Here is a 24,927-nt window from a genome sequence, read left to right on the forward strand (position 1 = left end):
CAGGACAACATTATATATATTATATGTTCTTTTACGTATTTATAAAATAATAAATATATATTGAATAATTAAAAGTCAGAAACTATTACATATATAATTAAATGGGTGTCAACACATAAATAAACTTCATTAATCCAAACAATCATTTTTATATTTTATATGATATATAATTAAATTTAAATGACATTAGTGTATTTTTAATATTAATATATTAAATAATATTTTCTACTCATATAGTTTTTGATCATTTATATATTTTTATAACAAAAACTTTAAATCACTGATAACAAAATTTTCACTGTGGGATTAATATTTTTTGTGATTTATTTATTTTTTAAAATATTCAAGGCAAAGTTAAAAATGTAAATATTATGTTGTGAGTATATGTTCAAAGATTTTATCAAAAAAAATTGTTCAAATCAAATTTCAAAAATTAAAATATTTATGTATTTTATATGGTACATAGTTTAATTTAAAATATATATATATCTTTTACAGTTAATTTTATTAAATGAGACTTCTCACTTATATTATTTTGTAATCATTTGTATCTTATCATAACAAAAAAATTTAAACCATGGATCACAAAAATTTGAATGTGAGACTTTTAATAATTTTAGTAATTTATAGTCGTTCAAAAAAAATATAACAGATGTAGAAAAATCTAAAATTTTAATATATTTTTATGTAGCTATTTAATTTATTTTATTAATTTAAAATTAAAAAAAAATATAATAGATGATACACTAATTTTTACCAAATATTTATTATTCAAAATCATTAATTTTCATATATAATTTAGTTACATTAGTCAATTCCGTAATTTTTATTTAAGGAAAGAATTAAAAACATAAATGATGAATTTATGGTTAGTTTAATAGAAAGTTTATTATATATTTAGATGGACCAATCTATTTTCTTAAGAATTCTAAGATTCATTGTGGTGATGACACATGGTTACCTCAGATGTCGTAATGATTTTCTTTTAATATATAGGGGATATATATATATATATATATATATCTAAGCGTGTCGACGTCGGATTGAAAATTCCACCAAACATATTTAGCCACGTCATTTGTTTTGACAGACAAGCTAAGCCAAAAAAAATCTCTACACCCTAATTGGCTATGTTTTTTCTTTTTCGTTTCTCTTGCTTTCATGAGAAACTAAGCGTCGGGCATCACTCACCTTCCTCCATTATTGCCATCTTGCTCTTCAACTTCTCCTCTCTCTCCAACTTAACTTTATAAACGGATGGCGAGATTGATTTAATTTTAAGTTGTTTGCCTAAGCTACTTTGATCGAGAAATTGGCTTGGATCATAATTGGTGAAGAGCGAGAAGGAAGTTAGATCAACGTAATGCCGTCGAGGATGAAGATCGAGTCAATCAATATCAATTCACATGTACACAACCGGCTGCGCCATGCTGAGTAAGTTTAGATCAGTCTCATCCCGATAACATTTCTGAAATGTGTTGTTTAAAACTCGGATATCAATTCATTTGACATTTGTTTTTATCAGCTTTTGACCGGCAAAGGTGCCTCTTTGACTGCCGAAAGCTCTATCGAGTTAGATCTTCTCTCTATTTCTCTGCCTGAAAAACTCAATCAGAGAGAGTTTGGTTCAGTACCGTAGTTTCTTTGTTCGTTTAGTTTATTGGTTTTAGATGGATGTCATTTATGGTTTCTCCCTCATGGCACACGAACTGGCTCGAGGAAATATCAAATATAGAACTCAACCACAGATCAGCTACAAAGCCATCTACCAAAAGTCCCTTCTCCTTACATCTGTCTTCCTCTAATAAGCATTGCCAAGATCTCTCAGTAAGTAAACCTTTTACCTAATATGATCAGGCAACTTTGAGATCTGATATTTTGGTTTGTTTGCGGATTTCAAAGAATGCGGCTGGCGGGGAAATGATTTCTAACTCCATGGGACCATGTAGTGACTCTTGCTCCGTTTGTTTGGAAACAAAATGGAACCTAGCTGCTGATGGTAATGTATCGATTCTTCTCTACTGACCTTAATTAGAACACTGAATTGATTGTTTGTCTGTGTGACATAACAGGATGTGGTCATGAGTTCTGCACAAAATGTGCGTTATACCTAAGCACCACAAATATACCACAAGTTGTTCCTAAAAATAACTCGAATAAACAGTCAATGGAAACTCCTTCAGAAGCTTTTGTGGCTTACGAAGTTGAAGAGGATAGAGTTGGTGTACCTCTTTTGAGTGGGCTCTATGAGGTACCATCGTTCTTTCCAGTGTTTTAAAAATTTCATGTAAATGTTAACATTTTGAACCTTTAGAGTCCTTATATCCAATCTATATTTCTGTTCTGACCAAGGAACCAGAATGCTATTCGTGAACTTGGTGAGGAGATATTGTTTCCAATGTTCTGAAATGGATATAAACTACAAAAAAAAACCTAAAATTTTTGGCTGTTGCGTATTACCGTTTTAAGTTTTACGTTTTAAGATCCGTAAAGAGTCTAAGTTATGTTTGTTTTTATGTTATGTGCTCTATGTCGCTCTCTCTCTCTCTCTCTCTCTCTTGTGTTGCGGAGAATTCATGTACTGATGTTGATACCATATAGACCAGTTTCGTTTGGATTTTTTTTCCACCCAGGTTATACGCGGAAGAAAGTTTCAACCCTCTAGGCTTCTTGCAGGTTCTTGGGAAGCTTGGCTTAAGGTTGATCCCTCTCTGCTCCCCACTCCTACGACTTTTACAATGTTTGATTATTGTTGCAAGCAAAAACAATGTATATGCTTATTATATATATGTTCTCGAAATTGTTACTCCTAATGCTAAAATAGTAAAATCAAATATTTATATGATTATGGTCGCAAGATGACAGCTGTTTATCACCTTTTCTGAGTTAAGAAAATACAAAAGATTGATTATTAATAATTTGGTATCCGAAATTTTTTATTGCCTTTTAGTTTCTCAGAAAATAATAAATTAAATACACAGCCATTAGAAAAATATAGATATTTACACTGATATATGAAAATAAAGCATAAAAATTTATCTAACAGAAAATATTTTAAATAAAATCAAGATTTATATAATTATGATAGCAAGATGACATTTGTTCTTCACTTTTTTAGTTGACAAAAAACAAAGGATTGATTGTTGATTTGGTACACCAAAAGTTTTGATGCTCTTCAATTTTCTAGAAAATAGTTATTAACTACGCAGCTAAAAAAATAATGTTTGGAAATTAAATACTCCATCCGTTTTATAAAGATGGACTTTTTATTATTTTCACACATTAAAAAAACACATTAAACTACTATAATAAATGTATCGTTTTCTGTAATTTTCAATTTTCAATAATTTTTAACCAATAGTAATTCAATAAAGTCAATTAATTTTCTCGAAATTTACAATTTTTTCATAGAAAACACAAAAATACATCTTTGTGAAACAAACTTTTTTCTAAAAAAATCAATCTTAATAGAACAGAGGGTAGGCCTGGGCGTTCGGTGGTCCGTTCGGTTTCGGTCCGGGTGATTCGAATTTTCGGATTTTCGGTGTTATGCTCATAAGTACCATTCGGTTTTTACTAATTATCGGATCGGGTTCAGTTCGGTTCCTTCCGGGTTCGGTTCGGATCGGATTTAACCAATGTTTAAAATCGTACAAAAATATATTTTTAAAAACCTCAAAAATTGACCAAAAAAATTTCAAAATATATAAATTATTTACAAATCTAATTAAAAATTAGTTAAACTATCTAAATTAACTAAAAAGTATTCAAAATAACAAATAAAACAAACTACAAAAATATTTTGAATACTCTAAAATATCTAAATCACCTTAATATATATAAAAACATTAACATATTTAACTAATTTCGGATATCTTCGGATCTTAATTCGGATTTCGGTTCGGTTCGGGTTATAACCAAATTCCAAAGTAGTAAGCTCATAAGTCTCATTCAGGGTCGGTACTTTGGGTTGAGTTAAAAACGCTCAGGCCTAACAGAGGGAGTATAAAACTATCAAAATAAAAACTCTTAAATTGCAAGTCTCAAAATATATATGTCACAATAGTTAGTTCTGTATTAAATCACTAGCAAAAATTATCCAGAAGAAATTAATTTGATATCTAAGTTACTTCATTTAAAAATATATACATATAAATAAATAAAACTGAAAATATATATTACGTCTTTAAAAATAAAACTCACATATAAATAAAACTGAAGTGTACTTTTTTGTAAATTATGTATATATATTACCTAACAAAAATAGATGTCCTGTAAATAAAATATCAATATAAACTTACTAAAATCAATATAAAAATATGTAGAAAGAGATGAATATTTTTGGAAAAAAATCTTTTAAAAATTACATATAACGAAAGATTACCAAGTTATAAAACTAAAGGGCTGAACTGGAAACAACAATAACTAACATCAAGTATATAAGTAAACATATTAGTAAAGACTAGAGAAATACATAAGTATACAAAAATGAAGATAACTTAAACTAAAAAACTCTTTAGGGATGTCAAAAAAACAAAACTTAAACTAAAAAATTAAATATAATTGGTAAATGGTAAAATATAAATCAGATAAGAAATAAACTTTCGAACTCGAGAGATAAAAGTGAAGGTGGACGCAAACTTATACATAAATTACAATAGGCAAATAAATTTATACCTAAGTAGATATACAATAGGAAAATATACAATAAAAGTGAAATTCAATAAATAAATTTTATCGTAGGTCTACATTTGTAAGAATAAATATGTAGGATCAAAACGATACTTTCATAAATGTCCAACATTAAAAAGTGGAAAGAAAAATCATGTTGGTAATGAACATAAATCTTAAAATATACTCACTCTATTTCAAAATGTTACTTATTTTAGATCTTTCACACATTTTAATAAAACACATTAAATTTGCATAATTTTTTTGTGATTATATTTTCCCATAATTTTAAGCCAATAAAATTTAATAAGTGCAATTAAGGTTTTTAAAATTTGCAATTAGTTAATAAAACATGCATTGAAAATGTTAAAAATAGATCTTTTGAAACAATTTTTTTCTAAAATATGTAACTTTATGAAACAGAGGGAGTATAAAGATTGAGAAATCACATTAATTAATCATATTCAGTATAATTTAAAATTAATTAAAAATACATAAAACTCCATAAACAAAAAAATATATACAAAAGAATATAAATCACACAAGGTTAACGGACAGAGATGAAGAAAACAAACATCAAATAAATTTTCAACCTTTAGTGTGGTAGTCATGCTATTCATTTTTCAGTTTCATGAATTGTAAACATATTTTATTATATCAAAATACACATTCAATAGAGTAAAATAATTAACAGCTCATACTATAACTTTATTAAAATATAAAGTAAAAATAATAAAATGATTTAACAAATAAAGACTTACATAAATAGAAATTCAAGAACAAATAATGCAAATAATAGTAAATAATAAATTTGCTATATTTAAAATATATAAACCGCGCGTAGCGCGGTTAAAATCTCTAGTATATTGTAAAACAAACACCAAATCTAGTCGTAAATGTTAAGAAGTAAGTTTCATTGATCACGAATCAACCATGACATTTATATGGAGGACTATATCAAGTTAGATAAAGAGATTTGAGAAAATGACTAGGATAGCACTAAAAAAAATTTTTGTCATAAATATAGTTTCTAAGAATAAAAATGATCAAAATAGCACTTAATGTTTTATCAAAAGAGATAAATATACACTTATACCCCAATGGTAACTTAATTTAGACATTAGGGTTTAGAGTTAAGATTTAGGATTTAGGATTTAGAGTTTATAGTTTATAGTTTAGAGTTTAAAGTTTAGGTTTTAGGGTTTAGAGTTGGGGAGTGGGGTTTTGGGTTTGGGGTTCAGGTTTAGGGTTTAGAGTTTAAGGTTTAAAGTGGGGGATGAGATTTTGGGATAAAATGATATTTTGGTCATTTTAGTTTTTGAGAACTATTTTTGTGATATAAACTTAAAAATGTGTTATTTTGGAGATTTGTCAAAAATACTTTGACTGTATGATTTTGTCTAGTTGCGTGGATTTGGTGTTGCTTGCAAATCTGATGACATGGTTCAATTATTCTCCAAACCAAAATGTTACGTTTACATTCCTATGTATTATTATGCACTCAAAAGATATTTACCATCATCCTTGAATATATATTACAAAAGAAAAAAAAAAGTTTCTGTTTCTTTTTTTCCATATCCAAGAAACATGCTTTTGATTCTTCCTCATCTCTGTCTTCTATCAAGCACCCCCTTTGTCTTTCATCTGTTTCTCCGTGCGACAAAGTCGCAAAAGATACTCAGCTCAGGTCAAAACCTGCTTCTGCGCTTATGGCGTACATCAATTTGGTCTCAAGTTGCTCTTTGCTGCATCATTGACGAAAGAGATGTTAAGTTTGCTTTCTCCAGTTATATAGGATCGAGTGGAAGACAAGTTATTCGAGAGAAATGATGAAGTTTTCTCGTAATGAGTAAAAACCAACACTGATGATGTATATTATGGGAAGGACAAACCTTTGATAGGGAGGAAGCTTGAGAAGGTTCATACAAGTGGCTGATGTAGGTAGTCTATCAACTGCTTCATTACTCGCGCTACCCGCAGCCCTGAAACACAGTCCCAAAACGATGATGATGTTTAATGATTTGTGTAACTTCAAACGAAAATGATTATGAATCCTGTGTAAGGTCACCTCTGTATACAGAATGCAGGTTCCAAGTATTTGAAACCAAGCAGTGGTCCTCTCGAACAGCCTGTCACAAATCTGTAAATAAAGACGATAGATGTGTTGGTTCCTTCTCAGTTCCGTTGAAGAAACACACAAAAGACTCATGTGATAACTTGGGTGAAATTGACTTACTTTAAGAACTTCTTCTGGTTTTCGGTTGAGAAGCTTTTCAGAACTTCCCAGAACATATCAATCACATAATGTCCCTGTCAAGAAACACAGGCGATGTGTTCATATAACAATGTTTCAATTACTTAATGAATGGCATTTCTGCTGACAGCAAAGAAGAACTCACAGCGTTGTAGCCTCCTGTATAGTTAGTGTTCTGACGCAAGTCGTCAATATCCAAATAATCAGCTGAACCAGATATAAGAACCTACAACCAAACCCCACAAAAGGTAGGTAAACAACTAGCAAAGCAGTAATAGACACAAAATTTTAACCATCCAGAGCATGTTTATCCATTGGCACCTGAAGCTCATGTTCATTGAACATGTCGATACATTCTTTTGGAATGAGTTGCTGAAACCCTCTCAAGAAATGAGAACTCTGTTGGCGTATCTGCAACACAAAAAAATGGGATGATATCTTAAGTTATGAGTGACCTCAAGCATATGCTAAAATAAAGGAGAGAGAAAGTGCCGGCACCTGAAAATTCAACCGATGATTTGAAACCAGATGAATGAAAGTTATAACATTCTCATTTGTAACCCGCATGTCTTTACCCCCTTGAAGTAACTCTTCCTCTGTCCTCTCTCCATATTCGTTGTTGAGAATAACAAAGTAAAGCTCCAACTCTGCGATATTACCCTTATAACGCTGCAAGTAGTGGATAGAGAAAAAGCCAATAAGAACATCCAAAAACCATCCCAGGAACACAAACAGATATTTCTCGGTTCTCCACATAATAAGAGGAAAACAGATGTTGCCAATACTAACCTTCAGAAATATAAGATGCTTATACAACTCAGGATCCAGAGAAGGCAAATCGTTCAAATAGTTGTACCTAGCCAACGATAAATATAAATTTTACGACGTCTACACAAGGTCTATGCGGGATTAACAAATGAATTGACAGGAAGTTGAAGGTAGAAATCAAATTAACAGTACTTGTGTTTCAATTTGCTGAGGAAAAAAGTTGCAAATGGTATATCAACTAGAATCCCTTCAAACATAGCCTGAAACAACAAAACGGGGAAAACATTTCATGAGTCGATTCTTTAAAGATGGAAAATCAACTTCAATAAAGAAAAAGGCCAAGTTAATAAAATTTATATGGAAACATACTTTTGCGAGAAGAGTGCCGAGAAAATGAAAGAACTGGAGATGCTGGTCATGTACCATTCCTGATCCAGGATTAGGATAAAGCATGTGATCAACGGTCTCCTGAAAGAAAGCATGTACAAGATTTAAAAACGGTAGGCTACATGGTAAATTATGAAACCCACAAAACATGAGTAAAAACTAGACATGCGGACCTTAAACAACCCATATTGCACATCAAAGGCTGCTCGGGTAATTTTCTCCATGAAGTCTTTAAAAATGCCACCACCATCAATACCAGCTTCCTCAACTCCAAGTTCATTGACAAATGTCACGCGAATCTACATCCAGAAGTTATTTGCATTATAAAATATTACAAAAGAAAACAATATTCAGAAACACAGGAAAGAATAAACGCATCTGTTGCAACTGCGAACAAACAACTGCTAGACGACAAATACCAGGCAAGAGATAAAACATACCGATCCCCGGAGATCATCTTCTGACAATGCACTCATTTGATTGTAAGCATCTTCCAAGATGTGATCTCTTCGTATTCTGAACCGATTTCGAGCAAAAATGGCTTGAGATCCATGACCATGACTCTCCCTCGCCGTTGCTAATTGTGTCTACAAATATGTCCAGGAAATAAATACGGCCGCAGCAAAGTGATCAGTGAATAAGTACATACAATCTTTTCTCCCATTTACCCAGATTAGTCATGCAAGTATATGTATACACATCCTAACAACCACTCACTGTGAAAATCTTGACTCTGCTTGTAAACGGAATCAGGAAAGGAGCGTGCATCAGTATGTAGTTGGCTCTTGTACCTTCCGCTATTGCCTGGAGAAAGGAAAACAATATCAGCAAAGGTAGGAGAGAAATTAATCGAGTCATTCAAAATGATATAGAAACAAGCACTAAACGAAACTGAAGTGTTGAGTCACCTGAGAGATAAAATATTCGTTGACTGTATCAGCTTGGAAATCGCTCGAGGAAGTGAATTGTTGCCGGTTGTTCCAATCTTGTAACTGCGGAAAAATTATAACAAAACGAAAAATGAACAAAGACCTTTGCCAAGTTATACTGACTCGCAGTCAACATAGCCATAAAATGAACAATGACCTGTGAAAGTAATTCAGCAACTACAACCCCAACCCTGTTCTGAATCAAGCCAACAGGGTTCTTCTTTGAGAGGTTGTTGGAGACAGATTTCCCCGTGCTAGGCTGCGTAAGTGGATTCACCCATAGTAACTGCCATAAAGCCTGGAATAAAAGAGCCATCATACACAAGAACAATTAGAAAATTAAAAGCATGGCACATTAGATGCTATTCTGGTGAAGAAATTTAACAACCACTACCAACGCAGCCATATGATTACAAAAAGCCAATCTAGATTACAGACTTTTGTGTTACAGATAGACATCTTAGGCCTTAGCTAATCACGTCTTTATATTTTGTGTAGCGTGTTTGAACTTAATGCACGTGTCTTCAATCATACCTCCTAAAACTCATCACATCGAAGTTACAAGACTACTTTATAGATCCCTCATAACACTTACTTGCTTGAGAATGATGATAAGCAACCTGATATCTTGTAGCGACAGTGGCTTCTCCCGTTCGTAAAACTCCTCATTGTCGACTATCATAAGCATATGCCTGATCAGACAACAATGTTAAATCAGATTTAAGTATTAAATCACCCTCACAACGCCAACTTACTTATAGTCATACGACAGAAGCATCAAGTAATTCTACAGAAAATTTGGTATTAAATAAAGCAAACCTTACTTATAAACAGGACAAAAAACAACCAGAGGTAATAGCCAACCCGGAGCATCTCCTGGAAGGTAAGCTAGGAGATTAGGCATGGATGACCACTTCTGGTTCTCATGGCATCGTTTCATATAATTCCACAGCACAACTACAAGCTCCGTTCTATAAGCCAAAACTGTCATGATTCTCTCAAGAGGGAGAGTGTTGAATGCTGCATACAGAAAAGAACTGGCTGTGCCAATAGCTTGTGCTTCTTTATCTTCATCATATGGCTGTGTACCAAGCGAAACTTGATGGAACAAAACATTTGTCTGCATAGTTGACAATAAAATAACTTAGATTAAAATTAATAAATCACTTGACCGAGTAGGAATAGCACTGAATCTGGTTTCATATGACAGGGAATGGGTACATACTAACTGCAGAAGAAAACGTGAGTCTATAGCATTGGAGGTTATCTGCTGCTCCAGAGTCTTATTCAGGACTAATTCTGGTATATCGTCAATCAACATATCATCCTCCTCAGAAGAGCCTGAACCACGATAAAAGTGCATGACTATTTCAGAATACGATCAAATTAATGAAGAACTCCGCGAGCAGAATGGACAGTTAAGTTTAATAATGAAACAAAACAAATGTCATACTCTGTTTGCTTTCTCTTTCTGATGACTTCACAGGAGGAAGTTTCTCTAACAAGAAAGTTGCAACTGATGCAATGTCAACTGCCTGGTCAAAATAAAGACAAGGAAACCTTAGATTCAAAGAGAACGGGGAGGACAATGTTTTGTGATTGAAATAATCTCATCAAGAACCCACCATATCCAATGAACAGTCAGGCTGTGACAACACCACATTTGCAGTTTCCAACGTATTACCAAGAAGACAAGCATAACCAGGGAACTCTGTGCTTGTATCTATTGGGAGAACATGGGTATCCTTTTGAATACAGAAAGCCATCTGGTGAATGTAATGTTGACTTAGATTTGGGTTGGCAAAGACCTGGACCATGAAACTATGAGTTTACCAAAGTTTAAATGGATGCTGACAATTAAAACAATATGTAGTTCAGGGTTAAACATAAACTTGAAAACAAAAAAACTATCATATTACATAGATGATACTGCATATATTGTGCTTAGCGTCTATCCGTGACTAAAAGACATGAGTTGAGGAACCAACCACTTTCAGGTTTGGGAAGAGCTGCCATATCAAGGGCAATGTAAGGATCATAGATGAGAAGCTCCAACGTGGATCATCAACAGGGCAGCAACATGGCTCACGGCCAACATGAGATACTACCAGGATCAATACTCTTTCAAGTGAAAGAATGTTGCCGGTCTTAGTCTGACCTCTAGGGTTTTCCTGCATCACAATACATATGCTTCAAAAGGAGAGGTTGCCAAGTATGGAACATCAATTTAAAAATGTGCAGTAAATAAAAGAAATGGATGGTTGGGGATAATATTGGGAAACTACTGGAGAATACCTTAGCTGTAATGACGATTTCTCTGACCAGTTTGAATATGTGTCTTTTCTGTAGATAACTCACAGTTTTGCAAACCCAAGGCAGCTTAGGATCTAGCACCAATGACATCGCCTCCATCAATATAGCTGTTGAGGTGCTGGCTTCTTCAGTGGTAACTAACAGCTGATCCCTTAAACGGTCCCTGCTGATTCAAATCAGGAGGAGGCAAAACTGAACAGATTAATAATAGAACTGAAATAAAGCCAATATAATGACAGTTGATCACAGTTTGATACAAAAAGGCTATAGCCTTTAAATGAGAGATGACAACAAAAAAAAGGTAATAATAATAACCTATTCTGATGTATAGCCTCAATGCAGGTAAAAGCAAGTTCCTTTACTCTAAAATCCACCAAATTATGCTCAGCGGAATAGTCCGAGCCAGAGAAAAGGCTGAGAATGTCACCTGTCATATGATGAAAGTTCAAGTAGCATTAAGCAAGATCCCAGTCATTATTGGGAAGAAACTAGAAAAAGATTGTTCTTGAAGCAAAAAAAAAAACAATAATAATACAGTGTATAAGTACGAGGATGGGAGAATTTAATTCGTGGTGAAGGAGACATTTCTCACACAAGGCTCTAGTTATATTGCTCAGAAGATACACATATAAAACAAGAGTATAAATCAATAACTGATTAAGCAAAATGAAGACTCAGAACATGCGTCCCCATACATAAGAGTTACCTAGAAAGTTAAACCACACTAATCAAACCCATGGATGAACTGACCAAAAGTATCAACAAAAGGAATACTGGAAATACCATTGCTGTGAGCAAACATTTTCAGTAGGCGACACGTCTCCACAAGTATCAGAAAATCCCCCGAGTTTTTTGCCTTGAAGAAAAACAGAAACTGACGGAGGAAGCTTGAACCTGGCTCAAAGCAATGCCTGAATGCAGAAAAATTATTAAAAGGGTGACAAGACAAATAAGTTACCAAAGAAAAATCTTAAGACCAGAAGAAAGGGAAAAAATGTAACAATACTATTTAGACAAAAAGAAAAATACCTATCGACATTCTGGCAATTATCCCCATAGGTTTCACAGAACTCACGCCTCACCTTGGAGCGCTCAGTGGCCACTGATCTTCTACCTCTAAAGAATTTCTGTAGCCAAAAATGTGTCAGCAGTCAGCAATTTGCCCATCAAGAGGATCATAAACGCTTCAAAAGTATTTTATCTTGAGCCAAACAAATGCCTTTATAATAAAGTGTTGCATCTGCAGCTCGTCCAGCTACCATTTTGTAATAGTAATATTTAAATCCTAAACCCCACTACCCAAACGAGACCTACAGGAACATTACCGCATGAACACGAAAAGGATCAAATGCTCAAGAACAATGTGTTCCATAAGCCAAATCAGTTGAGGAAAGACTGAGATTTTGGAAAGGAGACATATTTTAGCTCAACATTCCATCAAAGGCTACATTGCTAAGAAAACAGAGCCCCGAAAATAAATAAAAATATCATCTTTAAGTCGATTACCTGAATTTTGAGGGCAGCGGCATTCTGCTGCTTCTGAAGCAGACGGCGATTACGCTCCATCCTGGTCTGCTCCAGAAGCTTCCGAGCATCTCTCTCCTTAGTGCTCCGGCCACCTAAATCAACTCGCTTCCGAGTCGACGGATCGCCGGAGAAAAACATGCTTTTTTTTTAAGCTAACCCTAGAAATGAAACACACAAGATTCACCCTCCAAGGACCTAAAATCTCAGCTACTCTTTCGTATCCGCTTCGATTGAAACCGAAGAATCGATTTTAACCTAGGGCTTGGAGTTTAACAGAGACGGATTGTTATTCCACATGGATCACGAAAATGGATGATTGCGTGGAAGGAGAAATTTTCGGAAGCCGAGTAAAATAAACTCGAGACGAAGAAGGAAGACGAGAAACTTCGTGGCTTATACGACGACGTTTCGGATCCTTTTTTTGGTAGGTAGAAAATTTGGGTTGGGTCTTGTCGTGTTTCACGGGGTGAGCAATAAATATACAAAAAGTTTATACGAAACAAACCGGGCCTAGTAACATTTGGGCCGTTGAGACTTTCGATGAAACGGGCCGGGGCGGGGCGAGAGGGATGTGTACAAACAAAAATGTCCCAGAATGATATTCAGTTTATATATTTTTTTGGTGGTGGTTGAATAGAGTGAGTTTGGGTTAAAAAAAAAAAAAAGAATTGAGTGAGTAGGTTTAATTCATGGATGCATAGACATAAGAAGATGAGAGAACATATTTTAAAGTAGATGTAACCGTTGATAATTTATTATGATTATAAAAATGTTAAAAGCATCACAATCAGGTTAGTATTACATCTTTATAATCAAATATTACAAACAAAGTGCGAAAATCACCTCAAAAGAGTTGGAAAAAGAAAACAAGAAAGCCAAAAAAATTGGGGAAAAGGAAAAATAATAAGGAGAAGAAAAAAAAGAATTCATGAGTGACGCAGCAATGATAACAAGTCACTCATTCTTACGCTCTGAATGTTACCGTAGTTAACATTAACAAAAATCTTTACTTTATACCAAAAAAAAATATATATATTTACATATATCATATATCTATATATTTTTATAACCGTTAAAACTGCACTGTAGTTATACCGCTTATCCTGCACCGCTCAATCTGTTGTTACCATTTAGAGCATTAGACCATGTATGATGAGAGTGTTAAAACCTTTTTTCAACTGTTTAACCTCATACAATGATGGTGTTGTAAACATGTGTATAATGACGTGGTATCAGCAAGCGTTGTATAGTTTCAATAGCTGAAAGAAAAAAATTTGTGGGCTGCCGTGCCACGCGTCGCGCTGTGGTTGGCCATGAACATTTAGTGAGTGTGTGCACGCGCACGGCTGATCACAAATTTTTTTTAAAAAAAATTGGATAATATTTAAATACTGCATTCTTATTGGTTGGACAGATTGCTTTTGTTTTTTATCCCCACCCAATAATTCGAACACATTTATTATATAATAATTTTTTTTAAAAAAATATGAAAATTATATCAAAATTCAAGATTTTTTTTATCTATAAATAGAGACTACTTTCATTTCGTTTAGATACATAAAAAAACGTCATTTTTACTATAAACAACTATTTAAGTGTTTTAAACCTTTCTTTTTTATTAAATGGATCCTAATAATGTGTACAGAAAAAAAAACATCATTTGTAGTAATTAAGTTATGTATTTTTAATTTGTGTGCGTTATATCGTGTGTGTTTAATTTTTTTTAATAATGTGTGTTTGTATCATGTATATTTAAAGTTTTTTAATTTTAGTTGTTTTAATAATGTTAACTTTTCGTATTTTTAAAAATAAAATTAGGTAAAAATCTAACTTAAAATGAATATATTCTTAATTTTAATTGTTTTATCAATATTTATTTTTGTATAATTTAAAAAGTAAGGTAAGTATAATAATTGAAAATAAATATTATTAAAAGTTATGTTATTTTAGTTTTTAAGTTAATTATTAATATGTAATTATTATATTGTAAGAAAAACAAATAATATGAATTAAAAGTTGTGGGGTATGGTGTTGAATTTTTTAAAACAAACTATTGTAGAGGTTTAAAATGAGGTAGGTGTTGAATAAATAAGGTGGAAGAAAAAAAAATGACGTGGAATGTTAAAAAGAAAAAATAAAGCTGCTGAAAACGGAGAAGGTGTTAAAACCAAAGTTTGAACATCTTGTCTCATCCTTCTTTTTCATTTCTTTTCCATTTATATCCAACATTTAATGTATGTACATCAATCTTGGCGGTACAGTAATCATCATGATTCATAAGAACAAGTGATTTTAAACCAAAAATGAAACCGTATGTATAGAATATAAACTCGATTCATAATCGATTTTTCTGCTGAAGATAATCTTTCTTTTTTTCTGCCAAATATGATCTTTCTATGAAATTCTTTTCTAAGAAAAAATCTACACAAGACTCACCCATATCACACTAATAGCCAAAAACCTACCTAATCCACACAAAACCACAACAAAACAATGAAATAAGAAAACAATGTACTACATGTGTAAATTTCCGAACCTAGAAAATGCAGCTGATCAATGAAAAGAAGAAACAGGTCTTGTGACCAAAGTAGACATCAAAGATGGAATAAATCCCAAAACCACAAGGTAACCAAAAGTTGACAAAATGGCTATGTGAAAACATAACACAAGAATAGACGCCAATAAAACTTGATCTATTGATCACAATTATTCTCACTTAATCTAATCGCAATATCTCATGTTAATGGTTCTACCTCGTATGATTAATGATTTTTCTTGTAGAAGATTCGTTTGAACTTTGCTTGTCTTTAACTCGATCTCATCGTCTCTCTAACTCTCTCTAGCGTTCTTATCTCGCAGGTTCACTCTCGAATGACCAGATCGCGACTCCTATCACTCGTGTGTTTGCGAAAGCTCAGGAGAAAGAAAGAATGAAAGCGTAAGACAAAAGCAAGTTTTAGAGTTCCATGTCAATAGACTAGGTACATCTCCTTCAGGATCGGGACCTGGTAATCTACTATCTCTCAGTGTTTATTGGGTTTACTGAAGATCAACTCTCTCTCCGCTAACAATGGAGATGATTCTTGTTGCAGAGAAGATCGTCTTGAAGAAGAAGAAGAAAGTTGTTACAAAACAACCTTATCCGTTAGCTTATATCTCGAGTAAGCCTTCTCCTTCTGGGCCACACTTAATATCACCGAGGCCCATCTGTTGATCGCTTCTGTTTCTATATGTTAGGTCGCAGTTGGGCCTAAGCCCATTCAGTGTTGTCGAGCTGGATCACACACCACTTTCTCACAATCTCCACCTTGGTGAGTGACTCCACCGACGATTGCAGACCTAATTTCTTCGAAAGAGATCAGCTCTGTCTTCAATCACCGACAAGCTGCTTCAATGTCTTTCAATCTTCCCGATCCTGGTACTAGATTCGTTTTGTCCTCACTCCGCGTTAGACTTCTTTCCTCTGACTCTCCAGATTTCCACTGTTTTGTCTCGCTGACTTCCGAGACTAATCCCGCCCTCCTCCGTCGTCTTCTCAGTTCCAAAAATGACCGCCGACTTCCCTCTTATCAAGCTTCCAATACCTTCAGACGAGTGAGACACCCGCTGAACTTCTCTACTGGTAAGGTTTTAGTCAACATATCTGCTGGATTGATTGACGTATGAATCTTTAGGACCTTTGCTACTCCATCTGCTATTATCTCACGTATGAAGTTGTACTTTACCGCCATGTGCTTAGACCTCTCTCTTTAGATAAAATTCTTTGATAGATAGATCGCACTCTGAGAGTCACAGTGTACTTCAATCACTCCCTCACTAAGTTTTAATTCTTCACAAATGCCCTTTAACCAAATCCCTTCCCTGATTGCTTCAGATAAGGACCTGTACTCAGCTTCCGTAGTCTACAACGCAATGATCTTGAGAAATGAAGATCTCCAGCCCACTGTGTTTCCTCCTACAGTGAAGACGTAGCCTGCAATTGACCTTCTCTTGTCCAAGTCTGCAGCATAATCAGAGTCGCAATATCCTCTGACTTCAAACTTCTCCTCATTTGTGAAACTTAAGTTCAAGTTTAACGCTCCTTTTATATAATGCATTATCCACTTGACTGCTAACCAGTGATCCTTTCCAGGTTTGCTCATAAACCGGCACACCATTCCGACTGTGTAAGCGAGGTCTGGCCTGGAACCAACCATCGCGTACATGAGGCTTCCTACTGCGCAGGTGTAAGGTATATCCTCAATCCCTCTAGTTTGCTCTGCTTCGTTGTCTCTAGTTAAGGATTTTAGCTTAAATTGTGACCCGAGCGGTGTACTCACCGCTCTACACTCTTCCATTTCAAAGTTCTTCAAGACCTTCTTTAAGTAGTCTTTCTGTGATAGAACTAGGGATGAACTTTTTCTGTCTTGTAGAATGTCCATTCCTAGAATTTTCCTCGCGTGCCCTAGATCCTTCATCTCAAATCTCAGTTGATCTTTTAGCTTCTGAATCCTGCTCATCTGCTTAGATGCTATCAACATGTCGTCAACGTAGATCCCTTCAAGTACACACATGGATCATATTCGCTCCTTCTGTAGTTTTGTTTCATCATGAAATCATCGAATCTATGATTCCATTCTCTCGGTGATTGCTTAAGTCCGTAGAGAGACTTCTTAAGCAAACACACGAAATCTTCCCTTCCCTTTAGAATATAACCCTCGGGCTGCTCTATGTAGATCCTCTCCTTATGTACTCCGTGTAGGAAAGCCGTCTTTACATCAAGCTGTTCTAGCTCTATGTCATAGTTCACCACTGCTGAAAGGAGTATACGAATAGATATGTGTTTCACCACTGGTGCTAACACATCATTCTAATATATTCCCTCTATTTGAGCATATCCTTTAGCCACCAGTCTCCCTTTGTATCTCGGTGGTTCAAGCCCTGGAATCTCAGGTTTCAGCTTATAAATCCACTTACATCCAATGACCTTCTGATCCTTAGGTCTCTCCACATATTCCCATGTTTCATTCTTCTCGAGAGATGTCATTTCTTCATCTGAAGCTCCTATCCAGAGTCTCCAATAATTGCTCTGTCTTGTTTCTGCATAGCTTCTCGGCTCCTTTAGCTTCAAGTCTTCGGCACTAGATAACGCATATGCTAGATAATCTGCATCTTCGAATTTTGAGGGAGGCTTTATAGTTCTCCTCTCTCTATCTCTTGCCAATAAGTAGTTGTCCAACTCATGCGTTTGAGGTTCTTCTGTTTCAGAGTCAGCTTCTGATCTCATCTCTTCTTCAGTAGTCTCCTGAGTCTGTGATGATTGAGTCTCAACAGCTCCACCTGAATTTGAGCTCTCTCCTTCAAATTCCTCTAGGTTGTTGCTGAACGTGACTTTCTTCTTCGTTATCTTTGTTTCTACTTCCTTCTGTAACGCTTCTTGATCTTCCTCCTTCTTAAGATCTTTGAAGAATCTCTCCTCGTTGAACACTACATCTTTAGAAATGACAACTTTCTCTTCCTCTAAAAGCCATACTCGATAACCCTTTGTTCCTTGTGCATACCCCAAGAAGATCCCTCTCGTAGCTCTGGGGTTTATCTTTTCTTTCACTTGATGCACATATGCAATGCAGCCAAAGCTTCTCAAGTGTCCATACTCCAGATCACTCCCCATCCATCTTGCCTCTAGAACTTCGAACTTGATGGATGCATTTGGTGATCTGTTGATTATATATACTGCCGTCAATGCCGCTTCTGCCCAGTAACTTTCATCTAAACCTGTCTCGCTCAGCATAGCTCTCACTTTATCCATGATTGTAGGATTCATTCTTTCTGACACAATGTTATGTTGTGGGGTATATGGGCACGTCTTGTGGCGTTTGATGCCAGACTCCTTGCACAATGAATCCATTCTTTGGTTACAGAACTCCAACCCGTTGTATGTTCTTATACATTCTATTCTCTTTCCCGTCTTGTTCTCCACTAGCAATTTCCATTCTGCAAAACAATTAAACACTTCATCTTTAGTTTTGAGGAAAAATATCTAAACCTTCTTAGAATAATCATCAGTTAGAGTTAGCAAGTAATGATCCCCTGATAGGCTCTCTGTTGTTGTTGGTGATCCCCAAAGGTCTGTGTGAATGTAATCCAACACTCCTTTAGAGATATGCTTTGCCTTCGGGAATCGTTGCTTGTGTGATTTTCCCATTGCACAAGCTTCGCAAAATCCCAACTCTCCAATCTCTTCCTTCTTTACATATCCCTTTCTGGCTAGCGTTTCCATCGATCTATGATTTATGTGAGCAAGTCTTGTGTGCTATCTTCTGGTGAGATCCATTGTTTCCTTTACATAATTCACTTATGTTTTCCTGACGTTTCCTTGAAGATAGTACAACCCACTTGTGTACTTCCCCGATAGAACCCTCTTATCTCCTTTGTAGAAGTGGATCATGAAACCTTGTCCACTGTAGCTGCAACCTGATTGCTCTAGCTGCCCGTAGGAGATTAGGTTTCTACCCATCTCATGAATGTATCTTACATTACTTAGCGTCACCATCGTTTCATCTAGGTTGTCGATTGTTATCTTTCCCATGCCACGAACCATACAATGAGTATTATTTCCCATCATAACTTTGTTTCCCTCAAACTCCTCAAATTTTGATAGTAGTTCCTTCCTGGGTGTGATGTGAAAAGTGCACCATGAGTCCATTACCCACTCATCTTGTGAGACTGTCAAGCTTGCAGTGAGAGCAACTGGTCCTGGAAGATTTGTGGCGATATTTGCTGAACTTTGTGGCCGGTTGTTCTGTGGGAACTTCTTTCTTTCTAGACAATCTCTCTTCCAGTGTCCTTCGCTTCCACAAATCCAACAGGTCTTATCTGTTTTATTTGCAGTTTTCCCTCTGGATTTAGACCTGAATCTATTCTTCGACTTGTTGTGCCACGGCTTGTTTCCTCCTGACTCGTTTCTTGTTGCTAACCTTCCTCTCGATTCTGAGAATAGCACTTCTGATGGTCTCCCCTTAGGTGTCATTCCTTTCTGTTTTAGCTCTACCTCCTTGGAGTAAGCCGCTGTCATCACTTCATTTACAGTTAGCGTATCTTTTCCTGTCCCGTACTGTAATGTATGCACCAGCGGCTCGTAAGCTGAAGGTAATCCTGATAGCAATTGAATTGCTTGATCCTCATCTGAGATGTCGATCTTAATGCTTGCTAAATCCGCAATAACCTTTAAGAACTGGTCAAAGTTCTCTTCCATAGGTTTCTCCTCCTCCATTTTGAAACACGAGAACTTCTTCTTCAAGTATATCTTGTTTGGAAGTGACTTGGTCTGGTAGTCTCTTTCTAGTGCTCTCCACATTCCGAGAGCTGTTGGTTCGTTCATGATCTTCCTCAAGATCACATCGCTCAAGTAGATGCTGAGCAGACTACGAACTCGCAAATCCTTCGCTGCCTTCTTTGGATCTTGCTTGATCTCTTCACTGTCTTCGAGTTTCTCCTCTTTAGATGTAGACGTTTCCTCCTCCTTCAAGACTGACAGCAAGCCCTGGATCTCGAGTTGTGCTTGCATCTTGAACTTCCAAAGCCCAAAGTCTCATTTACCGTCGAACATCTCGATCTCAAATTTCCCTCGCGTTGGATCCATCTTGATTTCTGTAGGTTTCCTTGTCTTCTGTTACTTTATCGCAATCGATCTGAGATTCTCGATCGAGGCTCGTTGCGATCTTGATCCCACACTTGTCGAGCACGCTGCTCTTCACCTTCCCAACCTCAGATCTCCTCGGATCTTCTTCCTCCTTGCTCCAACCTGGCTCTGATACCAATTGTAGAGATTCGTTTGAACTTTGCTTGTCTTTAACTCGATCTCGTCGTCTCTCTAACTCTCTCTAGCATTCTTATCTCGCAGACCAGATCGCGACTCCTATCACTCATGTGTTTGCGAAAGCTCAGAAGAAAGAAAGAATGAAAGCGTAAGACACAAGCAAGTTTTAGAGTTCCCTGTCAATAGACTAGGTACATCTCCTTCAGGATCGGGACCTGGTAATCTACTATCTCTCAGTGTTTATTGTGTTTACAGAAGATCAACTCTCTTTCCGTTAGCAATGGAGATGATTCTTGTTGCAGAGAAGATCGTCTCGAAAAAAAAGAAGAAAGTTGTTACAAAACAACCTTATCCGTTAGCTTATATCTCGAGTAAGCCTTCTCCTTCTGGGCCATACTTAATATCACCGAAGCCCATCTGTTGATCGCTTCTGTTTCTATATGTTAGGTCGCTGTTAGGCCTAAGCCCATTCAGTGTTGTCGGGCTGGATCACACACCACTTTCTCACATTTCTAACTATAACTTCATAATTTCTTCTGAGATTTTTAGTTTACATTTCGTTCTTCGTATTGTTTGCTAAAAGTATGGAAACACAAAATATTTTCTTATGTTTGTTACCCTGCGTTGGTAAAATTTATTCATTGACTAAATTTGTTTTAATATCAATAGTTGAAGAAAAAGTTATGCACCCAAATCGAAATTCCAATAGAAGTCATTATCTTATAACTACAAAAATTCCAAGCCTTTTTAATGCAATGTTTGGTACCGTTACGAATAAAAGAGGTAATATGTTGCAAACCCTTTTTATTTTTAAAAGTTACATTGTCCACTTGCAGACACAATCATTTCGTGGTAGAACGTACCACCACCATATAACTTCAATTATAGGAATATCATAAGAACCAAAATAAAAATGCCAATTGTTGTTTCCTGTAAAGTCTTTTTAATTATTGAACATAATGATATGGCATATTGAAATTTTCCAGAAAGTCGAATATGGCAATGATTATAAAAATATTAGCATTGATATTGGGAACTGATTTTTTTGACCAAAGACTTCTTATAAAAATTTGATCTCTCCACCGTTTCACTACCATAATAAAGGGGCCGCTGACAAAGTAGAATCCAATTAATTTATTTGACCTATTAACTTTGTTGTATACGATACGTACTGCTTACTCAATATCAAAGCATTACTCGTTTGTAAACTTCGTTTGTAAACTTCGATTTTGTGGAGAAATAGAGAATAGTTTCTTATTCTTATTAATTATAAACATAAAAAGCTTTTTATATATAGAAAATTACAAGATAAATAAATCGTCATAGAAAAATGGAAAGACTAAAAAGAAAATAGTACAAATCATAAGTCTAACGTAAATAGGAAAGTAGCCATCTATGAGGAAAAGGAAAGCGGTCGACTCTCTCTCTCTAGCGCATGGACTGGTTATGGACATCCACAATATGGTTTATAATACTCCCCTTTGGATGTCATAACCATACATAGTTTGTAATACGCTTTAGATGTTGCATCATTAAAACCTTACCAGAAAAACTCAGTGGGACAAAACCATGGTGAAGGAAAAAGAGTACAACACGTATTACTCCCCCTGTTCTGAACATCACTGAAGGTCTTTCAATCTACGCAACCCAATCTGATGTGTGAGCTTCCTGAACGAGCAGATAGGAAGTGATTCGGTGAACAGGTCGGCTGAGTTGTCACTGGAATGCACTTGGACGACTTGGACCTCGCCGGCTTTCTGAAGCTCGTCCATGAAGAAGAACTTAGTCAGTATGCGCTTCGTCCGGTCTCCTTTGATGCAGCCATCCTTAAGCTGAGCAATGCAAGTTGCATTGTCCTCATACATCACGGTTGGTGTGTCCTTGCCTTCGATCATCCCACAATCAACTCGGATATGGTTGGTCATGGACCGTAACCACACAGACTCGCGGCTGGCCTCGTGAATAGCCAAGATTTCCGATTCGTTTGATGAAGTGGCCGCGATTGTCTGCTTCATGGAACGCCATGAGATGGTCGTACCACCATGAGTAAAGACGTAGGCGGTCTGTGATCGAGCATTGTGAGGATCCGAGAGATAACCGGCATCAGCAAAGCCAACTAATCCTTCTTTGTTATGGTTAGTATAAAATAAACCCAAGTCTTTCGTTCCTTGCAGGTAACGAAGAATATGTTTAATCCCGTCTCAGTGCCTTTTGGTTGGACAAGAGCTAAATCTAGACAATAGATTCACGGCAAAACATATATCTGGTCGTGTGTGACTAGCCAGATACATCAAAGCTCCTATGGCACAGAGATATGGCACTTCGGGACCTAGGACATCTTCATCGTCCATCTTAGGACAGAATGTATCAGTGTCCAGGCCGAGAGACCTCACGACCATGGGGCTAGATAAGGTGTGAGACTCGGTCATGTTAAATCTCTTGAGTATTTTTTCTGTATATGCCATTTGATGCACAAGGATTCCATCTCTTATGTACTCAAGCTGTAATCCCGAACAAAATTTCATTTTTCCTAGATCTTTCATCTCGAATTCTTTCTTAAGATATTCAACTGTTTGAGAAATCTCTCCAGAGGTTCCTAGGATATTCAAATCATCAACATACACTGCTATGATTACAAAGCCCTTGCCGAATTTCTTTATAAAGATACAAGGGCTGATCGGATCATTCTTATATCCCCCTTTCACTAAGTACTCACTTTGTCTATTGTACCACATTCGGCCTGATTGTTTCAATCCATAAATTGATTTATTCAACTTTATACAGTGTTGTTCTCGAGTACTCGATTTGTTTTTCAACTGTATAACCTCTGGTACTTTCATATAAATCTCATTATCCAGTGGCTCATATAAGTATGCAGTTACAACATCCATTAACCACAAGTCTAATTTTTCTCTTATAGCCAGACTTATCAGGAATCTAAAAGTAGTAGCATCCACCACAGGGGAGTATGTTTCCTCATAATCTATTCCTGGTCTCTGTGAGAATCCTTGTGCAACAAGCCGTGCTTTATATCTCACGACCTCGCCGTGTTCATTTCTTTTCCTCACAAAGACCCACTTATAGCCGACTGGTGTAACATCATATGGTGTCCGGACTATTGGTCCAAAGACATCTCTCTTCTTTAAAGAGTTTAACTCCACGTTTCTATCTTCTTTCCATTTGATCCAATCCGATCGTTGAGTGCACTCATAAATAGACGTGGGTTCATGATCCTCGATTAAATCCATAAGTTCAAGTGCTACCTTGTATGCAAATATATCATCAATGTCGACATTCTTTCTGTTCCATTGTATCCCAGACAAGACATAATTTATTGAGATCTCATTATTATCAGGACCTTCAGTACCATGAATCTTGGCGTCCCAAGAATCAGTATTAGATACATCAGAGCCGGCCGCATCTAAGCATTCATGATCGGCCGCGATCGCTATTAGGGTTTTGGGATCGGCCGTGGTTAAGTCCCGGGATTTAGGAACGGTCGCAGTCGTGTCTAGGGTTTCAAAAACCTCGGTTTCATTCTCTGCACTTTTCTTAGTTTTCTGAAGGTTCTTATCTTTGAAACCTATTGGTCTACCACGTTTCAAACGTTGTCTAGACTCTGTAGCAACTTGATTGTGTCCCTCTTGAACATCAATTCTTATTGGTGCATTAGCAGCTGGTATATATGACTTAGTCACTCTTTTCGGGCCAGCAAAGGAATCTGGCAATTGATTAGGTAGCTTTTGTAAATGTATATCTTTTGGACTTCTAAATCACATTCCTGAGTCCGAGGATCTTGCCAAGATAAGGATGTTTGATTCCATGTAATTTCTTTTACCAGCTTATTGCTATCTCCCCCTAATGTTGGATGTTCGGATTCATCAAAGTGACAATCCGCATACCTATCCTTAAATAAATCACTCGTAGTTGGCTCAATGTACTTAATAATCGTGAGAGAATCATATCCAACATATATCCCCATCCTCCTTTGACCCGTAAGCAATTGTGATGGGGAATATTTATGTTAACTAGACGGTCTGATACGAATCAGTTTGGCCGCGTGCAAGACCGCGTGTCCCCAAGCTGTGACCGGAAGCTTAGACCTCATAAGCAATGGTCTAGCTATTAGCTGAATTCGTTTTATGAATGATTCGGCCAAGCCGTTCTGTGTATGTACATGTGCCAAAGAATTTTCCACACTTACCCCCATAGACATACAGTAATCATTAAAGGCTTGGGACGTGAACTCACCAGCATTGGTCTCTATCATTCCGACCTTA

The 24,927-nt window shown here is 36.0% G+C and overlaps 2 protein-coding genes across 3 annotated transcripts; one reads left to right on the forward strand and one right to left on the reverse strand.

The window, feature by feature from the left end:
* The first annotated feature begins 1,138 nt into the window (after positions 1 to 1,138).
* On the forward strand, positions 1,139 to 2,857 carry LOC106293055. 2 transcript variants are annotated; one of them, XM_013728727.1, is made up of 6 exons: positions 1,139 to 1,434; positions 1,526 to 1,572; positions 1,657 to 1,827; positions 1,903 to 1,999; positions 2,073 to 2,251; positions 2,607 to 2,857. In XM_013728727.1, the coding sequence occupies exons 1-6, from the start codon at positions 1,407 to 1,409 to the stop codon at positions 2,811 to 2,813; spliced, it is 729 nt and encodes a 242-aa protein (XP_013584181.1). In that variant the 5' UTR covers positions 1,139 to 1,406; the 3' UTR covers positions 2,814 to 2,857. The 2 variants fall into 2 exon arrangements, with proteins under 2 accessions (XP_013584181.1, XP_013584182.1); XM_013728728.1 differs by having other exon boundaries at positions 2,634 to 2,857.
* A 3,250-nt stretch (positions 2,858 to 6,107) lies between these two features.
* LOC106295483 (E3 ubiquitin-protein ligase UPL6) lies at positions 6,108 to 13,223 on the reverse strand. The gene is made up of 26 exons (XM_013731399.1): positions 12,829 to 13,223; positions 12,352 to 12,449; positions 12,106 to 12,233; positions 11,638 to 11,749; positions 11,305 to 11,485; positions 10,998 to 11,180; positions 10,635 to 10,817; positions 10,463 to 10,544; positions 10,235 to 10,350; positions 9,834 to 10,129; positions 9,605 to 9,701; positions 9,167 to 9,307; positions 8,989 to 9,072; positions 8,798 to 8,884; positions 8,521 to 8,667; positions 8,254 to 8,379; positions 8,063 to 8,161; positions 7,886 to 7,953; positions 7,715 to 7,781; positions 7,424 to 7,594; positions 7,247 to 7,336; positions 7,071 to 7,151; positions 6,908 to 6,981; positions 6,740 to 6,811; positions 6,564 to 6,653; positions 6,108 to 6,416 (listed from the first exon to the last, which is right to left on the reverse strand). Exons 1-26 carry the CDS (start codon positions 12,985 to 12,987, stop codon positions 6,350 to 6,352), a joined length of 3,099 nt encoding a protein of 1,032 aa, XP_013586853.1. The 5' UTR covers positions 12,988 to 13,223; the 3' UTR covers positions 6,108 to 6,349.
* Between the last annotated feature and the right edge of the window lie 11,704 nt (positions 13,224 to 24,927).

Source organism: Brassica oleracea, chromosome C5, assembly GCF_000695525.1.
Source record: "Brassica oleracea var. oleracea cultivar TO1000 chromosome C5, BOL, whole genome shotgun sequence".
Classification (NCBI taxonomy): domain Eukaryota; kingdom Viridiplantae; phylum Streptophyta; class Magnoliopsida; order Brassicales; family Brassicaceae; genus Brassica; species Brassica oleracea.

Coding starts and splice junctions, on each gene's coding strand:
- LOC106293055 (XM_013728727.1), top strand. CDS start 1,407: ATGTACACAACCGGCTGCGCCATGCTGA. Junction 1,828..1,902: donor AGCATTGCCAAGATCTCTCA/GTAAGTAAACCT, acceptor CGGATTTCAAAG/AATGCGGCTGGCGGGGAAAT. Junction 2,000..2,072: donor ATGGAACCTAGCTGCTGATG/GTAATGTATCGA, acceptor GTGACATAACAG/GATGTGGTCATGAGTTCTGC.
- LOC106295483 (XM_013731399.1), bottom strand. CDS start 12,987: ATGTTTTTCTCCGGCGATCCGTCGACTCGGAAGCGAGTTGATTTAGGT. Junction 11,750..12,105: donor AATGTTTGCTCACAGCAATG/GTATTTCCAGTA, acceptor ATCATATGACAG/GTGACATTCTCAGCCTTTTC. Junction 6,812..6,907: donor AACCAGAAGAAGTTCTTAAA/GTAAGTCAATTT, acceptor CTTTATTTACAG/ATTTGTGACAGGCTGTTCGA.